Genomic DNA, 13,977 nt, shown 5'->3' on the forward strand with positions numbered 1-13,977 from the left:
TTGAGAGCCAAACACCTCTTCCCCAGTCTCTCCAGTTCGGATCCCACCCCCCAACAATTCTAGTTTAAACTCTCCCCAGTAGCCTTAGCAAACCTCCCCGCCGGGATATCGGTCCCCCTGGGATTCAAGTGCAAACTGTCCTCTTTGAACAGGTCATACCTGCCCCAAAAGAGGCCCCAATGAACACGAAATCTGAATCCCTGCTCCTTACTCCAATCCCTCAGCCACACATTTAACCTTCTCTTCATTCTGTTCCTAAACCCACTGTCAGTTAGCACAGGCAGTAATCCAGAAATTACTACCTTTGAGGTCCTGCTTCTCAACTTCCTTCCTAATTCTCTATAGTCTTTTTTCAGGACCTCATTCCTTACCCTACCTATGTCGTTGGTACCAATATGTACCACGGCTTCTGGCTGTTCTCCCTCCCCCTTCAGGATATCTTGGATGAGATCTGAAACATCCCTGGACCCTGGCACCTGGAAGGCAAATTACCTTCGGAGTTTCTTTCCTGCGTCCACAGAGTTGCTTGTCTGCCCACCTAACTATAGAGTCCCCTATCACTAGTGCCCTCCTCTCTCCTTCCCTACCCTTCTGAGCCACAGGGCCGGACTCTGTACCAAAGACACTGCCACTGTTGCTTCCCCCAGCAGTACTCAAGCAGGAGTACTTATTGTCAAGGGGTGCAGCCACAGGGTTACTCTCTGGTACCTGAACTCTTCCCCTTCCCTCTCCTGACTGTGACTCACTTGCCTGACTCCCGTGGACCCGGTGTGATCACCTTTCTATCACCTCCTCATTCTCCCTGACCAGATGAAGGTAATCGAGCTGCATCTCCAGTTCCCTAACATGGTCCCTCAGGAGCTGCAGCTCGACACACCTGGTGCAGATGTAGCCTTCCTGGAGGCAGGGAGACTCTGGGAACTCCCACATCTGACACCGAGTATCGGAAACCGCACTTGTACCCTTCCTTAACTCAAGTCACCTACCCTTCCTCTCCCGTTTACGCCGAAGCCCCTTAAGCCAAAGCCTAAAACACTCTGCTACCTCTCACTTCGCTGCCCGCTCTGACGCTGCCCGCTGGATATGGCGGTTTGCTTTTTAAACTGCCCACGCCTTACCTGCTGAAGTCATGCGCCTGCGCAGTCAGTCCCCGCTATTCCCGATTAAAACTTATAAAAAAACTTATAAAAAAGAACCTTATAAAACTAAACCTTATAATAAAAACCCTATATAAAAAAAGAAAAACTTATTTGTCCGAAGACCCTATGATAGAATCTACCTTATTATTTATAAATTTAACTGTGGTATATCTTGACAATACTCACTACTTGTTGAACCTGTCCATCCTCTCCAATGCGATGGATATGAACTTGCTGAGCATTTGCCAATGCATAGTGCAATGTTTGGGCTGGGTTTTGCTGTAAGTCTCCTGATGTTGGCACTGATCCTTGCATTCCCCCTTCAACAAAGCAAAGCAGTTTTCAAACCCATGTGGGGCAAAATTAAAAGTGTTACTTAATATATGAACAAAATAATTTGTACACATGACTTCATTATTTTGCATTTTCTCAAATACAAATTTAAATTTCAAATGGTTTTCCCACATTACTTTCTGTAGTAATAGGTATCCCAATACATATCTCAACCAAAGCTAAAAAGAATCAGTTGGAGAATCATTGAATCAGGAAGTTCAAAACCCAATTCAGATACTTAAACTGATAATCTAAGTTGAAACTGGTGCAGTACTGAGGGAGTACCACTGTACTTTCTTGCCCATCTTTAATATTTCAAATACCACCTTTCATAAAGTAATTGCTGGTCCAGAAGTGTACAAGACATTTTTCAGCTTTTGTAACAATGATTCTTCTCTACCTTTGCACAATGGGTGAAGAAAAATATTTCTTTGTTTAAATTGATAGATATAGGAATGGAAAAAGAGCCATTCATAAATTGTAGTCTATTTTTAAACAAATTTTTACTGATTAACGGTGAAGTACTGTTTACTACCACAGCATTTGGAAAACTAGACACGTGCTCTAATTAAAAAAGAAAATCCTTGAATAGCCATATGGTTCAGTTTCAACACAAAGTTGCTTTATAAATAATGTTGAGTTCTATCAACTGTAGCCTTTGTGAATTTTGTACCTATCTCAATCATACCACTGTTTCTCTCAATATATTATAACTTGAACTTGAATGGCATAATTTCCATATTTGCAGATGACACAAAACCTGGAAATGAGATGTACAGTAATAGACTTGAAGAAGGTATGGGCAGGCTGGTGGAATGAACAGACACACAGCAGATGAAATTTAATGCTGGGAAATGTGAAGTGTTATATTTTGGTTGGAAGAATGAGAAAAGGCAATATAAACAAGTGGAACAGTCATAATGAGGTACAAGAACAGGGAGATCTGAGGTTATTTGTGGCTATTAGCAGGAAATGTTGATAAAGCAGGTAAAACACCATTGGGTATTCTTGGTTTTATATGTGGAGGCATAGAGTATAAGAGCAAGAAAATCATGATGAACGTGATAAAACACAGGTTTGACCACAACTTGAGTACAGCTTCAGTTCTGGATGCCATACTTTAGGAAAAATGTAAAGGCTTCAGAGAGGGGACAGAAGAGATTTACCAAAATGATTTCAGGGATGACAGATGCAAGTTATGTGGATAGTGTGGAGAAACTATGGTTGTTCTCCTTAGAATAGAGGAAGCTGCAAAGAGATATGATATTTAAAATCATGAAGGATATAGTCAGTGTAGATAGAAACTATCCCCATTCGCAGAGCTGTCAAGAACAAGGGAATATAGAATAAAGTTATTTGGCAAAAGCACTAAAACTACTATGAGTACATTTTTATGCATCAAATGATCAGAGTCTGGAGAGGCAGTGGAATTAGATTGAATTGCAGCATTCAAAAGGGTGCTGGATAAATTTCTGAAATGAAAGTATTTGGTGGTCTATGGGGAGTGCGCAGGGAGTGGGACAGACTGTACTGCTCTTAATTAGGGTAGATATGGACATGATGGATTGAATGTCCTCCTTCCATACTATTGACCTTTTTGTGATTCAATGGAAGTAAAACCCTGATTGTCGTAAAGCAATGTTTGTAGTTATCTAGGCTGACATCACTATTGTTCAAACCAAGTCCTTTTGCATACCTTATTTTTAGCAGATGGTGCTAATTTCAGGATTTTTATTTTATGTCATAATGAAAAACTCAGTGGAATAATTTTAATTTAACTGACAAAGACTGTTGTGTTCATTGCCTTGCAGCTAGTAAGTATACACAATGCCAGAAACCCCATTTAGTTTGGTTTTATACATTAGAAATTTTGCTAAAATCAGAGAAATAAATTCCATGTGGTTGTGATTTAATTGAAAGGGAATCATTAATTCACTTCTCATTACCATCCAAACTTTTTACATTACATTTGGGACTGCAGGCCAACTGCATACTAGGTCTTTGACTGTAGAAGTAGAACTAATTATGATCCAGACTTCTGGCTTTGGGAGTGGGGATGATGGCAGGCCATCCCAGTCATAACTAATAAAGTCAAGCACTCATCCTGTACTGCATGATTGGTGTTCAGTATTTGTCCTGACAAGGACATTCCTCAGTGGCTTCCCTCAAGAAGCAGCAATAGTGGAAGTTGGCGGAGTGGGATCCTGGGGTTGTCAATGGGTGGAGAAGGGTCCTGGAGGATTCAATAGGGGATTAGCATTGTGATGGAACATTACTTTCCTGTATTCTCATGTGTGCACCCTACTTGCATTGGAAGTCCATCTATAAGTTTAAGAACAAATTCACTTTTATAGTCCCAATGCAGGGTCTTGACTCAAAATGTTGACCATCCCTTTGCCTCCACAGATGCTGCTTGACCCACTGAGTTCTTCCAATAGGCCAACACGAACTTGATTGCTGACATTTTTCCTCCGTAGTTGGCAACAATGTTTTCTTTTCTGATGATGCAGAAGTCCCAATGTTTGTCAACAGAGAGAACAGGAGGAATAGCAACTATGACTTTGATCCAAGTCAGTCTAGGTAATATGGGAAGTTTGGGAGCCAAACAGCAATAATTAAAGGAAAAACAATTGAAGAAATATTTGAGCTCCACATGAAAAAAGCTACTGAAATGTACATATCATGGAATTATGTCAATAAGTTACAAAAATTTGCCTCATCTTTTTTTTGTACCTGCTCCACTCATAACCGAAGATGAAGGCGTCCTCCGGGCAAAACCTTTTACTGCCAAGCTTTGTCACGCTGTTTCTGCGCCATGCTGTTCGGCATTTAGAGTCTATGCTCTGTTTTATTCTGTACCAGTCCGATTCAGTGATTCCCAAATTTATGGAAAAGATGACCTATAAGTGTTAAAAGTATGTTGAAAATTTAACTTTGTATGAGTGACATGATTACCGATAAACTTAGTATAAAGCTGGCCAGTGCAAAGTATTGCCACCAGTTTTCGCACAGATGCAGTTAAATTTCAATCTATCTATGCCTCTATTCAACACACCCAAACCAAATATTACAAAATGCCATTGGCCCAAAGATCCAACGTCAGTGGCAGCAAAGGTGGCACTGGTGATCTCCGATCCCAAGTCTGCTAGTCTGTCCAAGTTACGACAATGTTATAAAACGTTCACACCTTCAAATTGTAAATACTGCATCTTAGGAGCCTTCCTGTGGATGACTAAGAGAATACTTGACACTGCTGCACTAAATGGAGGGCCAGCCAATTTCTTATTTTCAAAAAATACTTCTGGTTACCTTGCAATAGAATGTGCTTCAACTAAGGACAGCCAATATTAAGACTATTGAAGACTGAAAAACGAGAATGTCACAAATTAGCAACATGAAGCCAATAGCAAATAGGTTTAGCAGACTATGGTCTAGGTCAAGCATTTTTCATTTTCATAAGAAAAAAGACAGTTTGGCAATCCCATGGCACAGTAAAAACTCTCAAAAATAACACTTTTCAATCATCAGTAATTAATGGCTAAAACTACAGAAAGCCACCCCAGAACAAAAATCCTGGAATGGCATGTAATTAACAGAATTTGATATATTCAATAACTGTAACTAGTATCTCTGGTCATGACACTTTTACTATTTACTTCCTTGACATCAATTTTTTTAATACCACTTTTAAAAAATATTTTTGTTTTCAGGTTGTAGACATGACCAGCATTATGTGGTTTTAAAGTCCATCCCAAATTGATCCTGAACTGAAAAGTCACTTAACAGCCAACTGTATTAATGGAAAAACAACAAGATGCTGGAGGAACTCAGCAGGTCAAGCAGCATCTGTGGAGAAAAGCAGATGTTAACGTTTTAGGTCAGGACCCTTCACGAAGGGTTCTAACCTGAAATGTTGGCCATCTGCTTTTCTCCACGGACGCTGCCTGACCTGCTGAGTTCCTCTAGCATCTTGTTGTTTCTTATTCATTTAGATTCCAGCATCTGCAGTCCTTTGTTTCTCCAGTACAACTGCATTAATGGGTCTGGAATCACAAATAGGCCAGATCAGGCAAGGATGGCAGACCTCTTCCCTGAAGAACATTGGAGAACTGGTATCATTTGTTCAACAATTCAGTAGTTTCATGTTGCCACAACTGAGACTGGCTTATTGTTAAAAAAATGCTAATTCATTTAAATTCCCCACCTGGCATGGTGTAATTTCATTTCATGCATTTGGATTAATGGCCCAGAACTGTGGGTACTAGTGCAGTACTTAACCACTATGCAAGCACTCCCCGTGAGAATCAATAAGAATGGATATTTAAAAGCTGGTCACAGTGTGTTATAGTTAACTACTTGATGTGTAGTATACATTTGGAGCAACTTAATATTGTCTGCAAAATGATCTGGGGGTGTATATCAATCAACTTCAGTTAATAACACCCTTATCCTTAGTGTTGTTCTGTCACACTGTCAACATCTATATCAGTCAGAAGTTTTGTTCCTGGAATTCATTTAAATAATACTCAGGAATCCTTCTATTGAAAAAGCTGAAAAAGGTCCAAATCTTAAATCAGAAATTGACCTGGATTTCTTCACATATCTTATTCCCTTACCAAATGCAATGGAGCATTCCTAGCTGATTTCATTACAACTGGCAGCCAAGTGAAATTCATCTGAATCAAAGGGCCTCAGGTCAGAAAATCTACAGTGAAAGCCATACTGACAATGAAGTTACAGGAATGCGAAGGCCTTACTTATTACTGAAAGAGTATCATAAGACATCTTCCTCAGAGAACTTCATCCATCACTGTGATAACAGCACAAACACTGTGATTTGTCCCTTTGAGTCCATGCCAGTTCTCTCCAGGAACAGTCCAGCTCATCACACGTTCCCTATATTTTCTCTGTAGCCTGCATTTTATTTCAAATACTGATTGAATCCCCTTTTGATCTGACCAAACCCTTCACCCCTCCCCAGCTGGCTCCATCTGCCCATCATCCCCTCTCCTCATCTGGTTCCACCTATTACCTGCCAGTCCCTGCTTCACCCCTCCCTCTCACATTATACACTGGCTATTTCCCCTCTATACTCTCGGTCCTGATGCAGGATTTTGACCCGAAACATCAACTATCCCTTTGCCTCCACAGATGCTGTCTGACCCGTCAAATTCCTCCAGCAGTTTGTTTTATGCTCTGTGTACAGAGGTTGTTCTTTAGCCAACCACCTTAAATCTGTGCCTTCTAGTTTTTGACATTTCCACCAATTGAAACAGTTTATCTCTATCTACTCTTGACCATGATCTTCATTCGTTTACTTCTGTAAATAACACTTGATAGCTCAGAAATGAACCGATGCAGAGGCGCTTGAGGGGAAGCTAGGAAAACGTAATAAGGTTAGACAGAGGCTGGGAAGAGATACCTGTGGAACATAAAGAGCAGGTTGGAACCACTGGAGCAAGTAGCTTTTTACGTACTTTTTATTCTATATAACATATTTTCTATAATTATCATTGACAGCATCAGATCTGAATGCTCAGTAAAATTTTGTGAAAGATTTGCCATGCTTAAACCAGTGGAAATCCCATAAACAAAGGCAAGATTAACAAATGGCCACTGCTGCTTATTCACCTCTAAGGAAAATTCAATCCAGAGATTTGGTTGTATAAGTTATCATGTTGAGGATTCCACAGTTGCTTAGTTCTGCAAAAAAGGATGCTGTCTGTGAAGTCCAGCTGGTGGGGCAACTGAAATTTAAGACTTACTTGTTCATGCACAAGCAGACTTGGTGTTATTTACCAATGAAATTTGAATCCAATCCATTTTCTCAATACTAAGCCAGGCTTTTATCAACTGCCATTGTTAATGTCTCAAATAGGCATCTTATGTAAGATAACTTACATTTGGTCCTTTTTATACAATAAAAACAAAAACAAAAAGAAAGAAAGATTTGCATCCAAGTATTCCCTTTCACAATTTCAAGATATCCCAAATCACATTGAAGCCAATAAAGCGTAATAATTTGTTTTAATGCAGTAAACATGGCAGCCAATCTGCATACAGCAAAATCCAACAATGTGCAATGTGATACGTAAACAGGTTATTCCAATTCTGAGCTGGCTGAATAATAAACAGTGTAAGAAACCCCTGCTTTTTCTTGAAGATTGCCAAGACATCTTTAACATCCGCATGAAATATGCTGAATCCAATTATTAGGCAAGCCAGAAGACAACTTTTTAAAAAAATTCTTCAACACAGGAATTACTGATTGGAATCATAATATTTAAGTTGTAAACCAGCCTGAATTTTCTGAAATTATCCAGAACAGTTTTCTTTCTTTCTGTTTTCATCTATTTGACCAACAGATTTAAACAACAAAAACATGCAGAGCAGTATTGTGTATTTGACACAGCAAATGGTCCTTCACATTCATAAGGCACTTAAATTGTGTTAATACTAAATAATCCATCCTTTTTACTGCAAAAAAAACAAATTTGCTAACACTTATTCTGTACATTAATAAGTATATTTTATACTTATTAATCATAGGTTAAAAGGTTAACAAAAACTTGTGCTTCACTTATCAACTCTGGAGGGCTGAGTAAATTTGAAGTAACTTTAACAGCAGAAATAGCATTTTCACAGTTGATATACAAATACATAACATGATGCATACATCTAATTCCGTAGATCATTAGAGGATCCAGCTGCTTTTTGCCATGTTTTCCTTGCCCTGAGAGATTGGATACAGCTTGTACCTCTCGATGGAAAAGGTAATCCAAAAGTGTCAATGCCATTTTTTCAGCTGTTCTGCAATTTGTTGCAACATGTAGCATATCAGCAGGAGTAATAGGAGATCTGACTCGCATCTCAGGATTATTCTCATCACCTAACCAGGTTCCGTTAGGGTAATCCTCTGGAAAAATAAATGTATTATAAAATCAGAATGCAGAAGCAATACACAACAGCACCAGTTAAAACTTTTTTTAAGCATTCCTAAATACTACTTCATAAAATCTGATCAGGTTTTGCAAACAGTCTCAATTTCTATATTTATTACTATCTATTAAAGGCTAATTCAAACTAACATTGACTTCTATGAAAATTATGATTGGTGACGATAAGTGAGTTATGTTGCTAGAAGAACATTGGATAAAAAGGCAGCCATCGTTCTCACCCAATTGTTCAACAATCACCCTTCTGGGAAATACATATACAGCATGATGAAGAGATATTATAAAAGCATAATAAGTGAAATTGGAACAACAGCTAAAACCAAAGCAATTGGGTTGCCATTACACCTCATAATACTACTGTGTATAAATGCAAATTCTGGCCTATGCTTCCTCAAAAGACCTAAGTATTCCTTCCTAACTATACACCGTAACTCAAGATCATCAGTAAACCTCAGGCTCAGTGAAATGTATTCCTTGTATTCAAAAATTGTACCTGCAATTTGGTATACATTCGATGTGCATGATTTACACAGATATCCAACCATTACCTCAGGGCAGAAAAGTCCAAAATCAAAATCAAAAAGGAACTTATATTTCTATGGCAGCATTCCCAAATTCAAGACATTTAAGAAGCAATGAATTACTTTTGAACTGAGTTATTGTTGTTATATAGGTAACCAGGTTATGCACAATATTAACTAAGGGGAAGCAAATGAATGAATGATCATGTTTTTTGATAGGATATGAGTTGAAGGAGGATTATTTTGAATCTGCCTGTGCAGCCAGGCAAGCCTTTCTTTAATTCTCATCCAAAAGACAGTGTCCCGAAAACACAGCATTCCTTTGAAATTGTATTGAAATGTTGTTCTAGATTGGTGGTGGGGGGAGGGAAGGGTGGGGTGGGGGGGGGGAAGCAGTTATGCTCACCACCCATGACTATGCTCACTTTTTGTGGCCCAGTGAGCTCAATCTACCTCCAGGTCTTGCTACCAGAAACATGCCATGAAACAAGTAGTCCATTAGCAATGAGTAGATCTCAAGCAGCAGAAGCTGAGGACCCATCCACATCCCCAACCCTCCAGACTGCCTGGTGGCTTTTTGACAGTTCAGCTCCAATGACAAGGGACATTTAAAACAATTCAAAAGAAAATAATAACTAAAAAAGTAATATATTTTCTGCAGAAATTAATTTAAACTATTAAGATCCAGTGAAACAAAGGAGAATGAAAACACTTACCTGCACTTAGATTTCCGGTCTACAACAGCAACGTCACTTTATATTAGCAGCCCTGGTTGGTGCAAACCTCAAGGAATCACATGCAGATTGCATCTGTCCCTTCAGAAAAGAGCTGCTCACTTGAACTCAATGCCAAATCTAGTGGCAGAGGAGGAAGGTAGATGCGTCAGTAGATGCATTGGAGTAGATGACCTCCTATGCATTCCTGACTTCTGTATTGCAATGCACAGGCTAGTTAGCAGTTAGATCCATTCCAATATGTGTTCAACTCTGTTGTCTATAATAGAAGACTAATTTTTAATGCCCTATCTTTTTTCCCCAGCTTAGTGCATACACAGTGGTTTGACAAAAAAAACATACAAACATTGATAACCAAAAAAATCTAACATACTGATCTAGGTCTAAAGCTTGTACTGGACCTAGATCAGTATGTTTTCAAATACCTTGTTGATTTTTTCAATAGAGATTCCAGCCCTTTATTGTCGCCAACAATCACCTCCCAGCCTCTATTTCTGTCTCCACCCCTCCCTCCCCCACCTGGCTCTGTCTGTCCATCAACCCCTCCTCACCTGGATCCACTTAACACTTGCCAGCTCCTGCCTTACCACTCCCCCTCCCCTCTTTATGTAAGATATCTCCCCTTTACATTCTCAATCCTGATGCAGGTTTCAACCTAGAACCTCAACTATCCTTTTGCCTCCACAGATGCTGCCTGGCCCATTGAGTTTTGCCAGCAGTTTGTTTTTTGCTCCAGATCCCAGCATCTGCAGTTTCTTGTGTTTTCACAAATTTGTAGAGGTGAGGTTTGTGATGAGATCTGCTTACGGTGAATCAGAAATGAGTGGCCTGCAGCCGGCTAGGAAGCCCATTAACCAAATCCCGAAGGGCAAGGTCACACACACATTCTGTAGCAGATGACTTTGGCAGATACCCTACAGAATAACCTTGGTGCATATGCACAATAAAGCATTTAGTGCAACGTCCCACCTGTCCAAAACCCTGCACCCAATGGCAAGGAGCATATGGGTCCAGCTCCAACTATACACAGGTCTTTGAGCAGAGCAGCAGACTACATCAGCAGACTTATGGACCTCAGAAGGGTCTGATGGCTAACGTTTCTATTCCCACATGATCACCAGAAGTCACCCACATTTGCAATCTCTTTGGAAACTCAATCTAACACCATAAATAACAGTGTTTAAAGGGGCCATTTGGATTTATGGCACCCTGGCAGTTTATCCTCCACAGAGCTCTATGATTCTTGAAGCACCAACTATGGCAATGTCACTGTGAAGCACAAATTGGCTAACCATTCTTAGGGTGACAGCATTTGTTGTCTTGTTACTGCACTAATACCTTGAATGTTGTCCTCAGCTTGCCAGCCTTGAATATTGCATGGACAAACTCCACCCATAAGCTCTATTGCTGGAGCAAAACGACACCATAGGAAATAAAAATCAATATAAATCTCTGCACTCACAATGCTTGTAACTAACAAATCACATTTTAAAGGGACAAAAGATGATTGAAGGAGACAAATATTCCATCTATCTCATTAAATAACATTGAATGCAAATATGTAAATATAATGCTCATTATCTATGAAGAAAACGATGTGAGACAATAGTGGCACAATATTTGCTAAACAAATTAATTTTAAAGTCCTGAAAACAGCTGCTGTGGCTTTAACTAAGACCGGTTTTCTAGAAATATTTTAATCAATATTGCAAGTATTTGGAAGCAAGTAGAAATTTCCAGTGACAGGAACAGAAAATACTGGAAATACTCAGCATGTGAGGAGGGGAAAACAGAACCAACTTCAAGTTACCTATCATCAGAAAATTTCACCAGAAATCTCAAGCATCTGGTTATAGTTGAAGTTCACTTTTGTACCCTGATCATAACTTATTGTAGTTGTAGGACATATCATCATCCAAGCATGTAAAATGACAGTTATGTAGCGGCCCGTATTCACAGAACTTGAACCGCCATTGGTGGCTGCGGGCAGACGCGCAGTAGCATGTCGTAGACTAACCGCGGGGCGGGCCTTCCAGCAGGAACCTTACGTCACGTCCGCCGGAGAGGCTCTCGGGTACTTTTGCATGCACACGTGCGCGTTTTACTGGTCTCAATAAAGTGTGCTCCGGTTCCGCCTCAACGTCTCTGAGTTTTCCTTTCAGCAACATGCCGCGTTCAGCTACATTTGGTGACCTCGACGCTTCTAGACGGCATCTGGAACCCGCGACATGAATTCCAACGACTCGCACAACGCAGTCTCGCTCAAGGTCCCGACTTTCTGGGCCGCTCAGCCCCACATTTGGTTCAAGCAGGCTGAGGCCCAGTTCAGTATCAGAGGCATTATAGCTGACGCCACGCGGTACTACTACATGGTCAGCGCGCTCGACCAGGACACGGCAGGCCCAATCATCAACTTCCTGCACCATCCACCAACGGAGGACAGGTATGCTAAGATCAAGGCGCTCCTCATCCGCACTTTCGGACTCTCCCGCCGCAAACAGGCCACGCGGCTTCTGCACATGGACGGTCTGGGCGACCACAAGCCATCCGAGCTGATGGACGACATGCTGGCGCTCATGGATGGCCATAAGCCCTGCCTTTTATTCAAGCAGTTGTTCCTCGAGCAACTGCCAGAGGACATTCGCCTCCTCCTCATGGGTGAAGATTTCAGTGACCTGCGCAGCCTCGCGACCAGGGCGGACATTATGTGGCAGAGTAAGCAGCGGGGAGCGGCTTCCACCTGTCTAACCACGACCGCGCAGCCAAAGGCCAAGACCCCACAACCGAAGCCACTGAGACCCACGGGGGAACAAGGATGAGGGTTCTGATCAATGGTGCTTTTACCATCAGAGATGGGGGTCAAACGCACGCTGCTGCCGGTCCACCGTGCGCCTTTCTGGGAAACGCCGGGGCCGGCCATCGCTCGTGGCTTCGACGGCTGGCCATCACGACAGCCTCCTGTTCTTTTGGGACCGACACTCCGGGCGATGTTTCCTGGTGGACACCAGGGCTGAAATCAGCGTCCTTCCCCCCCTCGAATGTGGACACCTGTAACGTGGCCCCAGGCCCCGACCTCAATGCTGCGAATGGCACCACCATCCAGACGTACGGCTCGCGTACTATCCCGCTGCATTTCAGGCCCAGCTGTTTTACCTGGACCTTCATGGTAGCAGCGGTGTCACGGCCGTTACTAAGGGCGGATTTCCTACGGGCCAACCATCTTCTGGTCGACCTGAAGGGCTGGTGTTTGGTCCACACTGAGATGTTCCAGACCTTCCAGCTCGGAGAAGCCCAGTTCCTGACCCTCCACCTAGACTCTGTCACACTCTCAGGTGACGAGTTCGCCAGGGTGCTGGTGGATTTCCCCTCCATCATCACCCCACAGTTCTCCACTACCGGTCCCAAGCACGGCGTGCAGCACCACATCCCCACACAAGGACCACCGCTGCACACTTGTGCCCGTAGGCTCCCACCCGACAAGCTCCACCTCGCCAAGGAGGAGTTCCAGAAGATGGAGGAGATGGGGATCATCTGCCGCTCGGACAGCCCTTGGGCATCTCTGCTGCACATGGTGCCCAAGTCCGCAGGAGGTCTGAGGCCCTGCGGGGACTACAGGAGACTCAATAACGCCACAACCGCCGACCGATACCCAGTGCCCCACGTCCAGGATTTCACGGCGAACCTCCATGGGGCGACCATCTTTTCAAAAATCGATCTTGTCTGGGGGTACCATCAGATCCCCGTGCACCCGGACGATGTGCCCAAGACAGCCCTCATCACCCCCTTCGGGTTCTTTGAATTCCTAAGGATGCCGTTCGGCCTCAAGAATGCCGCCCAGACTTTCCAGAGGCTTATGGACTCGGTGGGGCGAGGCCTGTATTTCGTTTTTCATCTACCTAGATGATATCCTGGTGGCCAGCAAGTCACCTGAAGAGCACGTGGCACATTTGTGCCAACTCTGCCAGCGCCTGAGCGACCACGGACTGGCAAAAAACCCGGCAAAGTGCCAGTTTGGGCTGACGGAGATCGACTTCTTGGGCCACAGGGTCAACCAGCACGGAGCCGCCCCTCAACCAAACAAAGTCCAGGCCATCCGCCAGTTTCCCAAACCCAGCCACGGTCAAGGGCCTGCAAGAGTTTGTGGGGATGGTAAATTTTTACCATCGGTTCGTGCTGCCGGCAGCACGCATCATGAGACCCTTGTTTGGTCTGATGGCCGGCAAGGCCAAAGAGGTGGCATGGGACGCGGAGTCCACAGAGGCCTTCGAGCAGGCCAAAGAGGTGTTGGCGAAGG

At 42.6% G+C, this 13,977-nt stretch overlaps 1 protein-coding gene across 1 annotated transcript in view; it reads right to left on the reverse strand.

Annotated features, from left to right (window-relative positions):
* banp (BTG3 associated nuclear protein) overlaps positions 1-13,977 on the reverse strand; it is a 148,544-nt gene that overhangs the window by 57,108 nt on the left and 77,459 nt on the right. The window contains 5 exon segments of the mRNA XM_052028241.1: positions 1,326-1,459; positions 4,206-4,270; positions 4,272-4,351; positions 4,353-4,372; positions 8,149-8,388. Coding sequence (XP_051884201.1) covers positions 1,326-1,459; positions 4,206-4,270; positions 4,272-4,351; positions 4,353-4,372; positions 8,149-8,388 — 539 coding nt within the window.

Source organism: Pristis pectinata, chromosome 13 (assembly GCF_009764475.1).
Source record: "Pristis pectinata isolate sPriPec2 chromosome 13, sPriPec2.1.pri, whole genome shotgun sequence".
NCBI lineage: Eukaryota > Metazoa > Chordata > Chondrichthyes > Rhinopristiformes > Pristidae > Pristis > Pristis pectinata.